We start from the raw sequence: 20,083 nt of genomic DNA, 5'->3' as shown, positions 1-20,083 counted from the left end.
CTTTCATCTATTGATATCTGGGGCCAAATCATTCCTTGTTGCATTGTAAGACGTTTTACAGCATCCATGATCCAGCTGTGACAGCCAAAAATGTCTCCTCCTCCCAAGGAACAAACCCTCAGTTGAGAACTTCTGGGCTGGATAAAACATTCTTGAGATGACTACAAAAAGCACTACCTTTAATATAAGACTGGTAACATAAGAATGTCTACTCAAAAAAAATATCCTTTGGAAAGTAACTCCATAAGTCACAAACTGAAAGACAGTCACAAAACCCAAATCTAACGAAGAACACATATTCAGAAAAGAGGGCCAAACTAAAAGCAGCCAATGGCAAGGAGGAAGTTACTACTTCATGCTGAGACTTTCTGTACTGAGTGGTGGAAAAGCTTGAAAAATACTTAGTAAAGAAGATTACAAAACATTATGAAAGTATTTATTGGTTACATGTATTTTACTAAAATCAAAAAAATTAGTAATGTTAAATAACCCTCCAAAAAACAGACCACAGGATCTCAAATTTTTTAAAATTATGTTAAGTATTTAATTAATTTTATACTGGTTGTGTGTCTACAGGATGAACTTGAGGTCTACAGGGCTGAACAGAACATATTTTAAATGAGCAGAAGACTTGCATAGCTCTTTTAACAGAGGATGTCCATGGAACTGGTAAGCAAACAGAAGCATGCTTACCACTTTAAGTTACCAGTGGAAATCAGAACCACAAAAACCTAAAATGTACACCAACACCGATGTCCCCAAGGACAAAGTGTTGGTGAAGAAATAGACCAACCAGAAATGATTGCTGGTGAGAGTGCAAATTGGTTCAAGCACAGGGTTGTTTAGCAATGTCTACTGAGACTAAATGAGCAAACATTCATTACTCCAGTATTCCTTCTCCCAAAAGATGCCCAGAAGAAAAGAGTGTGTATGTCCAGAGGAAGACAGATATAACTGTGCCAGCAAGATGGTCCAGGAGGCAAAGGTGCTTCTGTGCATGTGTGATGATCTGAGTTCAATCCTTAGGACCCATGTAAAGGTAGAAGGGAAGAACTGATTCCACAAAATTGTCCTCTAACCTCCACATGCCCATTGTGACACATGTGAAGGTGTACACATGTACACATATGCATGGGTACACATGTATACATGTACACATTCATTCACATTCTCTGTCTCTCTCTCCCATACCTGCCCATGATGCTTTATTTGTCAGTTTGACTGGATTTAGAATCCCTCAGAAGACATGCCTCATAGAGTACCCATGAGGGTGTTTCTAGAGTTTACTAAGGGGGAAAGACCCACACAGAATATGTGTAGTGAGGAGCAGCGGGCTGCGTTCCTGCCACCCAGATCCCGGCCTCCTGGCTAGATTATGCCCCGAAATAACAACACACAAACTGTATTCATTTAAACACTGCCTGGCCCATTAGTTCCAGCCTCTTCTTGTCTAATTCTCACATCTTGATTAACCCATTTCTAATAATCTGTGTAGCACCACGAAGTGGTGTCTTACCGGGAAAGATTCAGCATGTCTGACCTGGTGGGTGGCTTCATGGTGACTGTCCCAGAGAGGAGAGGCAGGGCAATTGCCCAAGGCATGTGCCTCACTCCCAGCATCCTGTTCTGTCTACTCCACCCACCTATGTTCTAACCTATCAGGCCAAGCAGTTTCTTTATTAATTAACCAATGAAACAGCCGATAGATAGAAACACTCCTACATCAAATATGGGTTAGAGCCCTGGACTCAATCAAAAGAGAGGAAACTGAGCATCAAGGGTCCTCTGTGTATCTTGACTGCAAATGCGATGTGACCAGCCACAGGGTACAGTCTCCAAGGAGCTTCTTCCCTTACAATGCTTTATGACTGTTAAATCTGTCACAGCAAAGATAAAAGAAACTAGCACACAGCCTGAGCCCAGAAAACAACCAGTCTCCATGAGCAGAAGAAGCCAGGTATCACCAGTAATCCCAGCATCTGGGAGACTGAGGCAAGAGAACTGACACTATACTCAAGTAATGTCCATAGGAAGACAGCTAATAAGGCTACTTATAACAGGACTGCACTGAGAGTTACGTTAACCTAGGCTACAGGGTAAGACCCTATCTCAAAAGGAAGGAAGGAAGGAAGGAAGAAAGGAAGGAAGGAAGGAAGGAAGGAAGGAGAAAAAGAAAAAAATGTAAATTTATACAAGAAAGTTTATAGAACAATGAAAAGGGGCTGACCTATTGCCATACACAACAACATGGACAAATCTCACAAACATTACACGGGGCAAGAGCAGCAGGTGCAAAAGAGCCCATGGGCTCACCTCCACTTATAGGAGGTTTGATGACAGTTAAGACACCTTGAAAAGAATGGGTGTCTACTGTCTGAGAAAGGACACTGAAGAGCTGTCATATCCTAATCTTGACTGTGGGTACTGTATGAAATTTTTGGCAACTCTACATGGTGTAGCTTAAATTTCATTTAAAACAAAAAACTAAAAGTCAAGAGGAAATTTCCCCAAAAGGTTAACCTTTGCTATAGGGGTTATTAACTATTCCCTACCTCTTTTAAGTTACATATTATATTAACATCGGCTATTTTGAAAGTCAATGGAGTCTGCTCATTATTGATAGCCATTTATCAGCTATCATGCCTTGCTCTTTTTTTTTGTTATTTGCCACCTACACTGCCTGAGTAAACTGTAAACAATTCTCCAAAAAGTTTACACTTTAGACTGTGAGTACTCAGCTCTACCTGGGACAACAAGCAGAAGAGGAACAGAAAGAATGGGCGATCTGGTGGATAAGAAGGGGTACTGTGAAAGGCTGCCTCAGAATAGACCATGACTTGGGCTCCATCCCAGGTGAAAAGCTACTGACAGCTGATGACAGCTAGAGGAGGAAGAGTCATTTTTCTTTGGCATTGTAGCAACGGGTAGCCTATGCTCTGGGGATAGCACACCTACATGCAAATGGGCAGCACTAACTGAACAAGGATATTCCCAACTGAGGATATTAAAAAGAAAAAAATAATAAACCAGCACCCCACAGTTCAAGACAAAGTGAGCTTGGCACCTTGAACAGAGAAGGTAGTTTAAAATGCCATTAAATACAGACAAATCACTAATTAGTAGGAATCAAAGTACTCAAACAGAGGACACTTTCAATGCAAGTTCCTCACTTGCCAAACGGGAAGTCTGATGAGTTCTCACAGCTATATACAAGGCGGATCTTGACATCTAGAAAAGTACATGACCTTGCTAATGCAGTTCCCTGCTGCTAAATCCCTCCTTCACCTCCTCTGCCTACTTGCCATCTCATGACACACCAGGCTGACCTATAGTGAGAAGCCCTACCTCTGTGTCTCATTCTCTACATCTACTGCTCCTCTCCCTGACTGTGGATGGATCCCACTCCTGCTTTGTATCGCCAGACTGGATTTAACAGACAGCTCCTTGTGGACAGAAGCACTCGGCCTCTCTGCAGAGCTAGCACCTGGCAAAGTTCCTCATGTATGAATGACAACTTGCAATGTGGCTAGGTGAGAAGGGCCAAATCAGAAAGGCCACTAGAGGGCAACCTATTCTGCAGATCCCTCTCTGCAACAGGAAGCACTGTCACTCTTCTCAATAAAATCTTGTTTGCCTTCCCTTCAAAAAAAGGAAGCCAGAGGGGTCAGAGTCACTAGACATAGAGAACTTTTATGTAATGAGGCACTTGCATGAGCAGACAGACATAGTCCTTCTCTGTAGATCTTTTTCAGTTTTTGAGCACCATTCCTAACATTTCAACACTAAAAGCAATATTCTGTCACTGTAGAATGAACCAACAAGTCATAACTGATCAAGGGTTCACCTTCAGGTATCAGTAATCACATCATACAGGTCATAGGAGACGTGGCTATTAAAATAAAACCAGTTCCTTTTGGTTCAGGGGCCAGAGCCTCTAACTCACTTGAAACTTAAAAAAGACAACATAAGAGCAGGAATTTCAAGGCTGACAATATCATGTCTGGTGTTAATACTAGCAAATAAAAAATGGCATATTAATTTTAAACTCCTTCACAGCATTTAAGAAAAAAACAAGAGACTGACACAAAAATTTCAGAACTCATTATAGTTGGTCCTGAAATCACTGGCATATAGAAAGTGAAATCTGTTCATTCTGACAGTTTTTCCTTCAGACACGCCCATGTGTCACCATGGTAAAGGCTGGGTGAGCACTTCTATTAAACCCTCACTTGCACAAACTTACAATTTAAAAATGAAAATTTGCTCCAGACTTGATTTTTGCATGCAAAAGTCATCTACTTGAAACAATGCATTCTAAATAGAAATGAAATCCACGGGTAAAACCCAACAGGCTACTTGTGGCTACTACATCTTAAGCTTTGGCAAATTAGAGTAAGTTGGGAATTTAATACCACAATTTCCACTCCAGGTCTAGAAACAATAAGAAAATAAACTTGAAAACAGTACATTCCAGAAGCCTTAAGATCCTCCCTGATTCTCCCAAACTCTAAGCTTTACCAGGCAAACTGGTCTCTTGGCTGGGCTGGGCTTCACTCACTCTCTAACCATGCAGAAGCTTATTACCCAATAGGTCCTGGTCAAGGTGACCTGCAAAATCAGAGGGCAATGACTTCTCAAGAGAGACAGGCCCCTGTCCATGGCGCTCACATGAGAGAAGACACAGGTATAAAGACAAAAGCACTCGAGATAGTGGTGGGACTATAAAGAAATAAGTAGCACACAGCACACATGACAGGGAATCATGTCAAGAAAATTCACACTCAGACTCTAAACTAAAACCATAAGGCGCGGGAGTTGCTTTGGAAATTGGGGGAAGGCTCTTGCAGATAGCAAAGGCTCATCCAGCCCTACAATCTCTGAGGAAAGGCCAGAAGAAAGGGAGTGGCAAGGTGAAAGGATCAACAAGCACCACTGAGAAGTCTTGCCATTCCAGTTTACTCCAAGCGTAAGCAGAGGCAGAGGAATGAAAAGATGTCATTTATATTCCAGAAAGATCCCTGTTAGCTGTGTTAGACATCGGTTGGTCAAAAGCCAACCCTGGATGATGGAAAAGTGAATCTAAGGAAATGACAGCACTTCACAATCTACATAAAAAAGCCTGACCTTGAATCTTGAGAAAGCTCATCCAGATCATCATGGAATCATTGCTCAGGATATTCTACAAATCCTGGAAACTCCAAAATGTGAACACAAGATACAGGCAAACATCCCCATTCAGAAGAACAGAATTAACAAGCCATGTTGACAACATACCTGTAATCCCAGCAGTTAGGTGGCCGAGGCAAGAAGATAACAAATTTGAAGCTAGTAAAGGCTATAATGGAAAGTTTGGGCCAGCTTGCACTATATAACAATACCCTGTCTCAGAAAAGGAAGGAAGGGGCTGAGGGTGTAGCTCATCAGAACACGTGATTGGCAGGAACACCAGTCTGCCCCTGACCCTTTGCAGTCTGTGAGAGAGCCCATCACACAGATGTGAACAGTGCTGATTCTGATCTGAACTGGAAGGCCAGCAGATGACTAGAGTGCCAGCTCTGGGACCTTCCAAACTCAACTTATAGTCAGAGCAGGGCTTGTCTAGGGCTGCAGCTCAGTGGACAATGCTTGTCCAGCATCCCTAGATCCGCGCAAATGCTCGGTTCCTCAATGATGTCGACGTAATCACAGCTCCAGTGGGCTTCAGAATGTGGTGTCCACCAGAGTTATGTTTTTCTCTGAACGACAGTTGTTCGCTACTTCGGTTATGACTTCACTCAATAAATAATTATCAAGCACTAGCTCTGTGTCATCTCTAGCTATCCTTCTAACTGAGAATGAAACTAGGTCCCTGACTTCAGTGGTTAGTATTCTAGTTGAGGAGATGGAAAGTAAGGAAACAGGACGTGCTATCAGAGACTGATCTGCTTTTGGACAGAAACCAAGCTCAGAGGGCATGGAACATTGAAACAACCTCCAGGACACTGGGGCAGCAGCTAAAACTGAAATACCAATAAACATTACACCATTTTCCTCCTTCTCTCCTTTTTTGGAGAGGTATCAGGCCTGAGTCCTATTACCAGGGATTTGCATCTGTACTGCATCCACACAGGTGAACATCTGGTACTAGGGGACAATATATGTGTATTACTTTGTTTGTTGAATGTCTACTCATAAACTGGGTGATAAAAGTCACAAGTTTGAATTCTAACAGGCCTGGCGGGCAGAGACTAAGGAAAGGAAGGAAGGCTGGGACCTTCCTAAGGAAAAGAGGAAATTAGAGAGCAGAGAGTAGGAGAGCTACAGAGAACAAAGCAGGCTGCACATGTGGGAGTCTAAACCTCAGCAGCTTCCATAGGACATGAGAACAGGCTACAATGTCCAGGCTCAACCACTAAGTGTTGTCCCCTGTCCACTCTCAGCACCAACATGATACGAGGTATAGCTTTACCACAAACAGAACCACGGACACAGGAAAAAAGTCTCCCAGAGGCCACCAAAAGTAAAGGCTGAAAAAATAGGAAACAAAGGGTACTGAATTCCCCAAAGATTCTAATGAAGATTCTATCTAAATTGCAATGGCATTCACAGTGAGAAATTCAAGTTAGATTTTAAAATGACACCTCCACAGTCTTTATTTATGAAAATGGTGAACATCAGATACATGTTTTGCTGTGGGATAATGGTCTTGTATACTGTAAAGATTTGTCACTCATATTGGTTTAATAAAACACTGAATGGCCAGTAGCCAGGCAGAAGTATAGGTGGGGTGACCAGACTAAGAATTCTGGGAAGAGGAAAGGCAGAGAGTCAGTCACCAGCCATATGCAGAGGATGTAAGATAAGAATGCCTCACTGACAAAAGGTACCAAACCACATGGCTAAACATAGACAAGAATTATGGGTTATTTTAAGTTATAAAAGGTAGTTAGTAATAAGCCTAAACAATAGGCCAAACAGTTTGTAATTAATATAAGCCTCTGTGTGTTTCTTTGGGAAAGAACAGCTACAGGACAAGGCGGGGACAGAAACATCTGTCTACAATGTTTAAATGAGTAATACACAAATGTGGGAACCTCACAAAGAACAAAGACACTCTTTTTTTTTGTTTTGTTTTTGTTTTTCGAGACAGGGTTTCTCTGCAGCTTTTTTTAGAGCCTGGCCTAGAACTAGCTCTTGTAGACCAGGCTGGCCTCGAACCAAAGACACTCTTATACACTGAACTCACATTAGAAATGATGAGAATGCCTATCAGGGACACGCAAGGACACACATAGTTCAAGAATAGGCCACTGAGCTGTGGTTAGAAGTTCAAGGTCTGCCCTTGAACAGAACTATTCTAAACCCGATTCAAAGAATACAGACATCACAGCACCCAGGAAGCAGCTCCCAAACTGTCTATTCCTCATGTGCACATGTGCACACATCCCTCCTTCTGGATCATTGGAGCTAAGGAGGTCTAAGGCTGTAGTTGGTGTAGAGTGCTTCTCCCATAGCACGAGGCACTAAGCTCCATCCTCAGTGCACTTCTGAAAAAACAACTAATAGACAGGGAATCCTCTTATTGAGCTTCTCCTCCTCCCAGCAGTCACAAAGGCATGGTCACAGCTCTGTCCCACAGGGACTGTCATTTGCAGCCATGAGTTCCTGGTGATGTACACAAAAGCTCTTCCTACCCACCACCCTCACCCCTGCACTTCTTCAGGACAGCTCCACAAGCATTCCATAAAGGGATGTTGCTGACCTGAAGAGAAAAGGCACCCAGCAAAGTCACAGGGACACCGTGAAAGCAGAATTGTTATTGCCCTTCTACACCTCCTAACTTCCACTGTGGCTCCAATAGCTACTGAACACAAGAACCCAATGCTCACTCATCTCAGCACCTTTGGTCCACTAACCTGTGTGTCATGCCATCATTACCTCTGACTCTGTTCCTTCATCCTCACTTCTGTTGCTCACAGCCCTCATTTAGTAGCTGTGGCATCACTATGAAGTAAGCTAAGAACAAAACATTCCTAATGGAACCTTTGTCTCCAGAGAAATGCTTAAGTAAGGATAGGCTAGAGAGTGGCACTAGAAAGCACTGCCCACAGCTCACTTTCCACTCTGATGCCAAAGGAACTCTGTGATGTGTGGTGCAAGAGTAAACAGATTTTTACCTGATACACTTCCATGCATTTATCTTATGAAAAATGCTGCATAGGATGTTCTCCAAATAGTTCAAACTGAAAAAGAAATCAACTGTCACATGCAGTCATTTACAACAAGTGTGTATCAAATCAACAGTGAGAGCAATGGATCATATAACCCATCAAATCAAACAAGAATCCAGGAATCCTTGTTGACACGAACCACTGAATAAATCAATAAATAGGGAAGTAGGGGCAGCTATTCCTCAAAGTAAAATTCCAATACCTGCAGAAGAAAAACAGAACAGAAAGTTTCCAGTTGGCACACATCACAGTCACACATGCCTAGTGCAGAGGAGAGTGGCAGCACAAAAACTAGTATATTAGAATAGGGTATTTACTTGCTGTCAAAGCATCCACTTTATTGGAACAAACATTAATAAAGCACATTAATTTATGTGTTCCCTGAGGAGGACACAACTTGACTTCTATGATACTCTTGCCAAAAACATGATCTCAGTTTAATGTGAAAAACTTCAGATAAATATTAAATGAAAGATGTCTATAAAGTGGCAGCCAGAGTATTCTTCAAAACAATGCCAGGGTCTGAAAGGAACTGAGAAGATAAAGAAATTGTCAGCAAAAAGGAGAGCAGCTAGGGGAAGCTCTGTGCCACCATTGACCTCCTAGATCATTGTCTTACACTGCAGTTGCATAAGGCATTACTAAGTCAGACTAGGCAACATGAGTGTGAGCTCTATTTTATAACCTGTCTATAAGCACAAAAGTTGTTCAAACTAAAAGCTAAACAACTGATCAGGGTATAATATGCATTATTGCAAAAAATGTATAATCTCAACCTAACTTGAGAAATCAAATAAGTACAAATGAGTGACTTCCACAAGTACTCTCCAAAAGAGTGCCAGGGTCACAGAAAACCTTTGTGAAGTTGGGGGTATGGCCCAATGGCACTAGATTCAATCCTTAGTAACACACACACACACACACACACACACACACACACACAGTTGGATTCTACCTGCAGTTTCTGACCTCTCATCCTAGAAAGCATCTAAAGATAGGGAACACTACAAGCTGGTGCTCAGAGTCTTCCACATAATTTAGTGCATGTTCCTAAAAGGCTTGTTTGTAACAGGACTTTTGCATGACAACAAGTGCATGTCTTGTGCTGCTATAAGACAGATACAAGTAAAGCCACAGCAACCAGGACAAACAACTGTCTGTATTTAACCACAACTGTTATGGCACACTGAGGACCAAAAGTAGCATCTCTTTCTGCTTCTTGACAGGGTCCCAAGTTCAGAATAGACTGTAGCAGGTGCAGCAGTAACTGTAACTATGGTTGTTCATCTCTTCTGTCACCACAACCCTGATTAGCTGGAGGTTGCCTACCCAGCAAAGATACCCAATTCAAGACTGTCATACTACACTCTGAAGCAAAACTCACTATGAATGAATTCTCTCACACTGAAACAAGATACACAACTAATACACAAATCATTTTCTCCACAAGAGGAAATCCAGGTAAACATGCAACAAGTCACCTAAACTGGGAAATGAATAAATTTTAAACCCTGTTAAACCTGTACTTGATTTTAAAGTTTCAACACAGGAAAATGTGTGTCTTTGTGAAAATTCTTATCCTCAACATAAGTTGATACCCCATGTCATCAACTGACATGTTATACAACGATTACCAGTTAAACAGACAGCTTATTCTCAGACCTGTATCTTTTTCACTTGATCATTCAGCATAGTAAGGAGAGTAAAATCTAATTGGAGTTGATTCCACTTTCACAGAGATATGTAGTTTCTAATCTGAGTTTAAGCCAAATCCTATTTTTCCACTGATTTCTATCACAAAACTGGTTACAATGTTGCCATGTGGAAGTCTCACATGGAGCTGACCTATGGTTACACTCTCATTTACTAGGAGCATTTTCTTAGCTGTAAAACTGCCAGGTTCTGCCTTTCCCCACCAGTCCTTTCTCCTCTGGCTCCTGTTCACAAACTGATGGAAATTTTACCCCTATTGAGGGCTCTCAACCCTTAGAAGCCTTTTCTAGCATGTGGCTTAGTCAGTTTCTAAACTTAGCTCTTGGAGTGTTAAAATCAAGCTGCAGTACAAGGCTCCACCAGCAGATGCTGCATCAACACCAAGTGGGCTCTCAGTGCTTGCCTGAGGCTCCTGTCATATGCTTACACAACCTTGTAGAAGGATACAGTGATTGCTAAGCACCAAAGAATAGAATCTCAGACAACCTATTCTCAGGTTCTTCCTGTTGCAGGAGCTGTTATTCTACTTCTCAATAAAGCCTTGCTTGCCTGCTCTTCGTTGAAGGGGTAAAAAAAGGAAGAAAAGACTACAGTGCAGGATCTGGAAGGATGCCTAGAAGACCAGACACCCAAGCCGCCAGTACACAAGGGAAGAGGAGCAGAGGCCTGGCAAGACTCCATTTAAAAACAAACACTATAAAGCAAGCTAAAATCAGTTCACTTGAACTAACAAAAGTGCCCACACCAAGAAGCCCTTGACCAAAGAAATATTCTGGAAAAAGAGAACACAGGAAATAACTTTGTCTAGGTTTTAGACAATCAAGAAATAAGTGACCAAAAAAACATTAAATAAAAAAAGCAATACAAAGAAATCTAAATCTTAAAGAAGTTTCTGATTACTAGAAGTTAGTCATGATGCATTTAGAATAAAACTCCAAACACTGGGGAACAGTGTGATGCTCTCTACTAATGGGCACAGATCTGTCAAGGACCAGGGTCATACCACAGACACATGGAGGTGTGGAGCACTTACTCTGAGCCTTGACAAAGGAACTCTCAAGCTGGCAGTCAGATGAGAAGAGTCTTCAGTTCTGAAGAGCTAGATACAGACACTCAGGAAGATGATTCTAAGGGGAAATCACAAGCTAGAAATGGAATATGGACACCCTTTTCCTGTGGCCTGGAAAGGGCTGTGACAGAGCTCACAGATATTTCTCTGGGGGATGGTTCTCATGTTCCTGGTAAAGATGAAGATTCTCAATGCAGAAACAAAACAAACAAACAAAACCTAGATAGATCCTGTGATGAAAATGTCAATCAGGGTTTAAATACAGCACAGTGGGTGCTCTCCTCCCTCTTTCTGAGTGCTAAGACACAGACATCGCACTGCCCCTGGAAAAGCATGAGTAAGAGCCCTCTGCTGCTCCAGAAGAGAAGACAAGGACAGCAGACAACAGTAACATCTGTATTTACTGATTTATGACTCAACACTTTCGAAAGTGATGAGACTATTCTAAAACAAGAAAAACAGCTGGACTCAAAAGATGGTTTTCAATGAGTGATATGGCTAATCTTGGTTGTCAACTTGACTGCATCTGGAATTGACAAGGACCCATGCTGCTGGGCACTCCTATAAGAAACTTCTCTTAATTAGATTAGAAGAAAGACCTACCCAAACCTGGGTCTCACCTTCTGGAGGTAGGTGGTCCACATGAAAAGACATAGAAGGAAACTTTTTTCCGGCTTGCCTTCACTCTTGCTGGCAAATTCACAATCCTGTTGCTGTAGTCGGTATTAAATCTTTAAAATTCTAACAGACTGAAGACCAGCAGCTCTCCAGGAACCCTCTAGAACGTCAGCATCAGATTGCGACTGCAGAGACTTACAGCCTTATGGACCAAATAACTCCCAGATTATTTACTTTTCTGTAGTGAGACAGATGCTGAACTCCTTGGATCACAGATTGTTCATTCTACCAGTTGTGTGTGTGTGGCTAATACTGAACAGCTGCTCCTTAAATCTGCTACCATATTCCTGATGTACAGCTGAGCTGATGGGTTGGGTCTCAGGTTATGACCCCGTTCTAAGCAGCCTAGAGTGCTTATTCCAACAGGCACTTAATTGGAAATCCTGGTTAAGAAACTTTCTACAGGCCAGACATGGTAGAGCACATCCTTAATCCTAGCATTTAGGAGTGAGGGCAATCAAATCTCTGTGAGTTTGAGACCAACCTGGTCTATATAGCAAATTCCAAGTCAGCTGGAATTACATAATGAGACCTTGGTTTGTTTTTGTTTTGTTGGTTTTTCGTTTTTATTTTTTTAAAGAAAAGGAAGGAGGGAAGAAGGGAGGGAGGGAAGGAGGGAAGGGAAAAGGGAGGAAGTGGTGGTAGTGGTGCACACCTTTAATCAGCACTTAGGAGATGTAGGCAAGCAGATCTCTGAGTTCTGAGTTCAAGGCCAGCCCGGTCAACCTAGCAAGTTACAGGACAGTCAGGGCTACACAGAGAAACCCTATCTTGAAAAACAAACAAACAAAGAAGACTCACAGAAAATAAAACAAAACTTTCTACAAACGTTCATTAGGCATTTTCAACTTGAATGGTCCCTTCTGTTCCTTCTTTTCATCATTTAGTGATGGTTATGTTTTCTTTGGAAAAAGAATTACAGCAGCTAGCTAGGTATAGTGTACAGCACGCTTGTAATCCCAGCACAGAGGCAGAAAGGTGACCATACACTCAAGGCCGTCCTAGGCTACATAACAAATTCCATGCTAACCCAGGGCAATATAATGAAATCCTGTCCCCAAAAAAACAAAACAAACGAACAAATAAAATAAAATAACAGAGAATGAGAAGGAGGTTAAGGAGGAGGAAGAAAATAACCATGGTGTCAGACTGCACTGACAGGTTAACAGTGTGGCACCCTGGGTTCTGAAGAGGAGAGTTGGTTTTCTACCACGCCAACCTCACTTTGAAATAAGCCATTTAACACTATTTTAGATTACAGAAAACATTAAAACCTGTATGAACTTTCAAGACTAAAAACTTAAGTTCCCAGACTAACCACAGGACTGTGAGGAATGGACAGTTCTGAGTTTGTGCCTATCCTGTGGCTCTGGTCTCTAGACTTTCAGGAGGCTCTTCATTATCCTTGCCCACCAAGAGACTGCAGGAGAAAAGGTTAAAAAGACTGATGTATCCCAACACCAGGAAGAAGAAAATCAGAAAAAAAAAACCCAAAAAACAAAAACAAAAAACAGAAAAAAAAAAAACTGTAACAACCAAGTAACCTGGGCTGAAGGATGCAGACAGTGACAATTACAGCAAGCCCAGGGGCTTCACAAAGGTCAGCTCCTTCTTTCCACTTTGCCCTAGAACCTGGGGCTGTATTTTCACACCTTACAGTCAAGGAAAGCACAGCACTGCCCACTATGGCACAGTATAGTGCTAAGTAGTGGCAAAGTAAGTAAGCCCTTCCAAATCAACACCAGAGCCCACCCTGGTTACTCCATGGCACCAGCTGAGTAAAGCAGCCCATTCCAAATTCCATTTCCACAGCAAGTGAGATGAACCAGAGATGTAACTTATGTCAAAGCCTGTGCTTGTCCCACACGGCCACTGGGCTTTTACCACACAGATTACCCTCTACTGCTTTGTTCTGCCTGTACCACATGCAGGATCCTCCAGTTTGGGGCCCTTGCTAATAAGGCCTCCCAGCTAACCCACATAAGTGACTACACCCCAAACCTAGAGTTCACACACATGTGTACACACACACACATGCACAGAGAGAGAGAGAAACACTCAGGGGCATACACAATGCCACCTCAGAGGCATACACAATGCCAAGGTGCTCAAATAAAAACTAAGAATAAAGGCATAACACTTGCAAATGACAAAAAGCCACACCAAATGTCAAATGTAGGACTCCAGGACATTGCAAATAAAGAGGCCAAGTTTTAATCTGGCTCCATCAACAGTTTTTTAAATTAGACAAACCTGAAAGAAAAGCTGTATTTATCATTCTTCATAATGTCCTAACCTTGAGGTTTAGAAAGGCAAAGCAATTTCTATGAGGCAAGGATTATGTGACTTGAAATAGTTGAAATATTTGGCAGGAGATGTATATCTGAGAGGAATATTTCTATAAAGCAAGCACACTGTAAAACTAAAACAATGAATGGACGTTGGTGGAAGAATGCTTACCTAGCAAGCACCATTTTCTGGTTCCACCTACAGTGCGTGTACACGCACACACACACACACACAGTCATCTTTAAAGTGGGTAAATAAGTAAAAACAAAGTAATACATAAAACTATTCCATAAAGCAATAAAATACAATTACCACATCTAGAAAGCATAACAAAACACTATGGACAGATGATTTCTAAAAGAGCCACACCAGCCCAATTCAGGATGCCAAACTGCTCAATGAAAGGGAGGGACAGCAGCTACCATTCCTTCCTCCAGTCAGGTGAAGCAGGACAGAAGTGGACCCGAGTACTGCAAAGGAGTCCAGAGGAGACACCTGCTCAGCTCAGGGCGGGCACTGCAGCACTGGTTCTATCCTTTCCTGAAGCAGTGATGGGACCCCCCAAACACATAAAGCCAAAATAAACCCTCCAGAGATTTGTGTATGACACTTCCACCTGGAACTCCCTAAAATGTAATACCTCACACACTTTGAGAAACATAAGCAAATCACCTGCAGTTTACATAACTGTCAATTTTTTCAAATAATGAATAGAGTAGAAATTAATTTTTTTAACTTTTATCAATTTGTTTCCTATTTTTTTAAGTTTTTAGTTTTTATTAAATCTATCCATTTTATCTATGATTATTTTGCCTAAATGTGTGTCCATGTACTGTATGAGTGCCTTCTACCCATGGAAGTCAGAAAAGGATGTCAGATTCCCTGAAACTGGGATTACGGATGGCTGTAACACATCATGTAAGTGCTGAGAATTGAACCCTGCTCTTCTGCAAAAGCAACAACAGCTCTTAACCTCTGACTCATCTCTCCAGCCCCTACAAATCAACTTTAATTTTTCTAGAAATGCAACACACAAGGGACCTTTTTTATATCCCATAAAGTTCACAGCCTGTAAAATCTCTTGATAATTTCACTTTCAAAAAGCTCAGTGACATTAGTCAGTGAGAAACTGCTGCTTGCATTGATCCTGGATGCTGATAAAGCCAGATACACTTAAAACTATGTGGTAGTAGTTCTGCAAATATGGAAATGATGAAAGAAAGGTACCTGAATACCCGTTAGCTTAAAAGTAAAGTGCTTAGGGACCTGTAAGAAGATGGACACACATGCACAGGTCCATTCTTCCCCATCCTGCTCACCTGGATGACTTTATAGAAATAGGCATACTGGCGTGCTGTGTTTTTATACTGGCTGAAGACATCATGGATGGCTTGTGTCGACTGAAGACATCGCACTTCATCTTCTTCAAAGTAGAGAGGGGTGTCATATTCACTGGGGAGAGTCTGAATGTACGGCTGCCAGAAAGAGTTGGGGCTGGCTCGCTCACACAGCAGATGAAAGGCCAGTGCAATGTTTCCCATGGCTTGGAGAATTCGGTCTTGAGAATATAGGGGCCCTAAATCAATCCAGAAGTTAGCAATGTAAATAAATGTCATGGACTCCTTTAAAAAGCCACCATTTAAACGTGCAAAAACCACAGCGCAAAACTCCAAGGTCACACGCATCCTTCTCTGGACATAAAATGGAAAACATTTAATATAGATTTGAGGATCTATATCATCAGTTGAAAAACAACCAAGCATGATCTTTTATCGTTACGAATGAAATTTTATATATTTATACAGCTTGTACATTGCCTTAAACAAATTATTCTTACCCAATACTGAATTCTTAGCAGACTCAACAGTCATCAGTAGTTTTCGTGGAACCCATAAAAACAATTCTTCTGCCTAGAGAAAAAAGTAAGAAAACAGTAGACTCTCACAACATGATCTCAACCACATCCACTGTCAGAAAGCCAACCACAAGAAATACAACACAGCTATATATCAGCACTTTTAGAAATCAGGTATGTTTTAAATATTCACATGTGTAGAATAACATAGAATCCTATTTCTGGGAGGAAAAGTGGCACTACATGGTCCTTATGCTGATAAAACAAACAAGACTTCCAGCATTAATTTGAAGCAAATAAAACATCTGGAGTAGAACACAAAGGTATGTTTTACTGCTTGCTATACTTTCAAGTTATAAAAATGAAATAATCCTTACCCTCATATTTTACAAGTAAAGTGCTTCTTCTGCTGAGGTCATGGACCAGAGCAGAATCCCTCTGCTGCACAGGGATTCAAAACACAACACTGGCTAAAGTACCAGCCCACAAATGTCCTTGACCTCACTATTCTGTTCCCAATATATATATGGGGATATATGACTGTGTATGTCTGTGCTTACGTCTACTGCATAACCCAGCGTAGAGCTCTGTCATGGAGAACAGGACCAGGACAGGGTCAGGAGAGAACTAGGAAGAAGGGCCTCCATAGAACCCAATACACAGCACCTTATAAACCTGCACCTTCCAGCCTCCAGAATATGAGGATAAATGTTCCCAAGGAACGTGCAAGTCAGACCACAGCTAAGATATTAGGCAGTACTGGCATGAATAAGGCTTCTTACCTGTTGCATGAAAAAAGCCTGTGGCATCTTGCCTCTGACAGTGTCTAATATTTCAAAGCTTTTCTGTTTTGCCCCCTGCTATAGATTGTAAGTATCATACAGGGAAAAAACTCATTGTTTTTAGGCAAATCTAACATAATAAATGAATATCCCTCATACAGTAGGTACTCAACAAATATGCCAGAATTGTGAGGACAAATGGAAAGAGCTTGGCCAAAAAGCTGTTGGAGGCATGAGGGGACCAAAATAATAATAATATCTATTTCCTCTACCCAACTTCACCAACTGAAAGATACAACACTATAATAAAAGGTCATTCAAAATATAACCTGCTGAGTTTGAGAAGCAGGCAGATGCTCACACCACGTCACAGGCACACTGGCTCCCCACAGACCCCTTATGTGAGTTTGCCCTGTAAGGCACGGGGTGGAGAGCACAAAGCAGATGAACACCCTGAGCAACCAGCACCCACAGGCTAAGCCCAGTTCCTTATCCCCAACTGGCAAAGAGAGACTAAGTTACGCCCCTCCTCTTGAGGACAGCAGGACTGAGGAGCAGAGAGACTGTCTCAAAAGTATCCCTCCAGATGTCTAGCTCTCCTCTCCTCTCCTACTGTTTACAGAGCTGCCTTTTCCGTGAGTGGCACTTTCAGTTATCCAGAACAAGGGTCAACTCCCACACTGCCTCCCTTACCTCCATCTATCACAGGATCCCATGTGCTCTCCTCCCACAGTAAGTCCAAATCCTTTTCCTTAGCTGACTCTCAAAATCCTATCAGCCATGTTTTATGTCTTCTTGTGAAGGGTTATAAATGCCTGGCTCTAAGGCTGGGCTAATGGCACATCTCCCCAAGAGGATGAGCTGGCAGAACTCCTAGAATGCTGTCAGACTGAAGCTCTTCACAAGCTATGTGGTCACCAAAGGGACTGCAGCCCACAAGGATAGGGAATGCTGCCTATGTACCCATAAAGCTTTAGACAAATCTTTGGTGTCTCTGTCCCATACCATGCAATGGTTCAAACACACTTAAATCCCCTTAGACCAACAGATAATAAACTCACCTTGATGTCTCTTGTTGCTCTCAAACCAAAGCCCTCTTCTTTGAAGTTAACCATTTCAAACCCCTCGACAGAAGCCCCGTTTTCAGAGGCCCATTTCATTAGATCAGGGAAGTAATCTTCTCTTTTCCCATCAAAAGTAACAGACAGACCTATATGATCCATGTTGGAAACAAGAGCTACTTTAGGTCACATGTCATCACACAGCTCTAGAGCACACAGGCTGAGCACAGCTCACACTGGCTCTTGTCTTAACACCCATACCTTGAAATAATCAAAATTAATCACCAGCTAGTCATGGTACATACCTGAGCAAGTTCCAGGAAAGGTGAATTAAAATCCCAAACTCTCTGCCAGTCACAGAGAAGTACATCCTGACACTATGTGACAAGAACATTGAACACAAAGTGCCTCTACTAGATAGTATTAATGGCAAAGGTAGAGAAGAGTTAGTTATTACTACAACTGTGGCTGAGATCTGCCACACAGCGGCTTTCCTCTTAAGTCTGATATGTCACCTCACTTGTCACAATGTCCTTAACACAAAACTCAACCCATAAAATCAGTAGCTAGTCTCTGTGCACTGGTGCTTGGGGAGAAATGAGGATGCTTTGCAGGCCTGAAACTAAGGACATAGAGATGCAGGGTTAACACTAGCAACTAGAGGAGTCTAGATGAGTGTGTGATCTGAAGGTATCCACAGATAAACACCATGAGTGACAATGTGTGTTTAAAAGCCAGGCATGTGGCTGCAGAGATGGCTCAGCAATTAAGAGCACTGGCTGCTCTCAAAAAGCATCCAGGTTCGATTTCTAGCACCCACATGGTGGCTCATAACTCCAATTCCAAAGGATCTGATACCTTCTTCTGGACTCTATGGGCACCAGACATGCACATGATGCACTTACATATATAAAGCAAAACACTCATACACACAAAATAATAAAGCATAACTAAAGAAAAAAAATTAAACCAAGCACAACAGTATTTATGTAAATTTATATATAATTGTGCTTGTATTTATAGTTATATGGGCTTATGGGGAATAGAAACATTCCTGGTAAAAACAAATACCTTGAAAGTAAGAGCAGTATGGAACTATAGCTCTACCTGGAATATTTTATTTTTTAAACCAAATACAAAAATTAAAAGAAAGGAGGAGGGTGAAGATGAGCAAGTGGGAAGAAAGAAGGGAAGAACTGACATAATAAAGTTCAGCAAGTGTTCCATCTGGGTAGGAGAATCTCAGCCCCCTTCTTTTCTGGACATCAAGTTTAAAATAATCGGGAAGGTGAGAAGTCACGCACTTGAATAACCGTCACACTCTGGTAGAGTGGGGGAAAAAAGGCATGCTATTAGCATGGGGACAGGCACAGACCCACTTCACCTCCCTGTAATGTTTCCTGACACATTTCTTTTCTTTTTTGGGGGGGTGGGGAGGGGATTGAGACAAGGTTTCTCTGTAGCTTTAGAGGCTGTCCTGGAACTAGCTCTTGTAGACCAGTCTAGTCTCAAACTCACAGAGATCTGCCTGTCTCTGCCTCCTGAGTGCTGGGATTAAAAGCATGTGCCATCACTGCCCAGCCCTGACACACTTCTATGCTATGTCATCTGAGCTATAGAGTCAAGAGTGCAGACAGAACAACAGGTTGGTTACTTCAGAAAAATGAAAAGCAACCATTTTATTTTCAGACTCCAAAGAAGGTTCTCATATTTTGCAATGTGTGCTCCTTATTGTTTTCTCTGCTACCTTCCATGTAGCTGTGCACACGAATCTTATGTTTTACAGGACAAAAAAGTTATATTGAAAAAGCTTTTCAAATTGACAGTCCCTTTACCAACTTAGCTAAGAATAGTTAAGATGGCTACCAAATATGCCCTGTAAAAACAAAGCTTAAGAGGTAGGGTGTAGAGGCCAGTTAAGAGCACTGGTGGCTGCTCTCCCAGAGAACTCAGGTTCAATTAATTCCCAGCACCCACATGGTGAAGCACAACCTTTGTAACTACGGTTCCTGGGGACGTGACCCCTCTTCTGGCTTCCACAGGCATTGCACTAGTACATGTACATACGTGCAGGCAAAATATTAACACATAAAACAAAAGCAAACCTTAAAAGAAAAAAAGGAATAGGGTGTAGTTCAGTGGTAGAGGGTGTACTTAGAATGCACCCTGGTTCAGTCCTCAGCAGCACAGTCCCCTCCCCCCCACAAAAAAAAACCCACAAACTCACACAGCTTAAGAAATTTATCTATCTCTTAATCAAGAGGACTGGGGCTGGATGTGGTGGTTCATGCCTACAACGCCAGCAACTAGACAGGCTGATATAAAAGGACTGCCATTAGTGCAAGGCTGGCCAGGGCTACATAGCAAAACTCTGTCTCTAAGAAACAAAAGATGGGCTAGAGTCAATCATAAGCACTTGGTAAGAT

At 41.9% G+C, this 20,083-nt stretch overlaps 1 protein-coding gene across 1 annotated transcript in view; it reads right to left on the bottom strand.

The window, feature by feature from the left end:
- The window catches only part of Setd3 (SET domain containing 3, actin histidine methyltransferase), a 68,847-nt gene that overhangs the window by 31,810 nt on the left and 16,954 nt on the right, over nt 1-20,083 (bottom strand). Inside the window, exons 4-6 of the mRNA XM_038337315.1 lie at nt 17,658-17,806; nt 15,797-15,869; nt 15,279-15,535 (exon numbers count right to left, since the gene is read on the bottom strand). Of these exons, the coding sequence (XP_038193243.1) occupies nt 15,279-15,535; nt 15,797-15,869; nt 17,658-17,806 (479 nt within the window). The remainder of the gene's footprint in view (nt 1-15,278; nt 15,536-15,796; nt 15,870-17,657; nt 17,807-20,083) is intronic.

Source organism: Arvicola amphibius, chromosome 7 (assembly GCF_903992535.2).
Source record: "Arvicola amphibius chromosome 7, mArvAmp1.2, whole genome shotgun sequence".
NCBI classification, from domain to species: Eukaryota; Metazoa; Chordata; class Mammalia; order Rodentia; family Cricetidae; genus Arvicola; species Arvicola amphibius.
The sequence above is the reverse complement of the archived record's forward strand: the minus strand, read 5'-3'. Positions and strand labels throughout refer to the sequence as shown.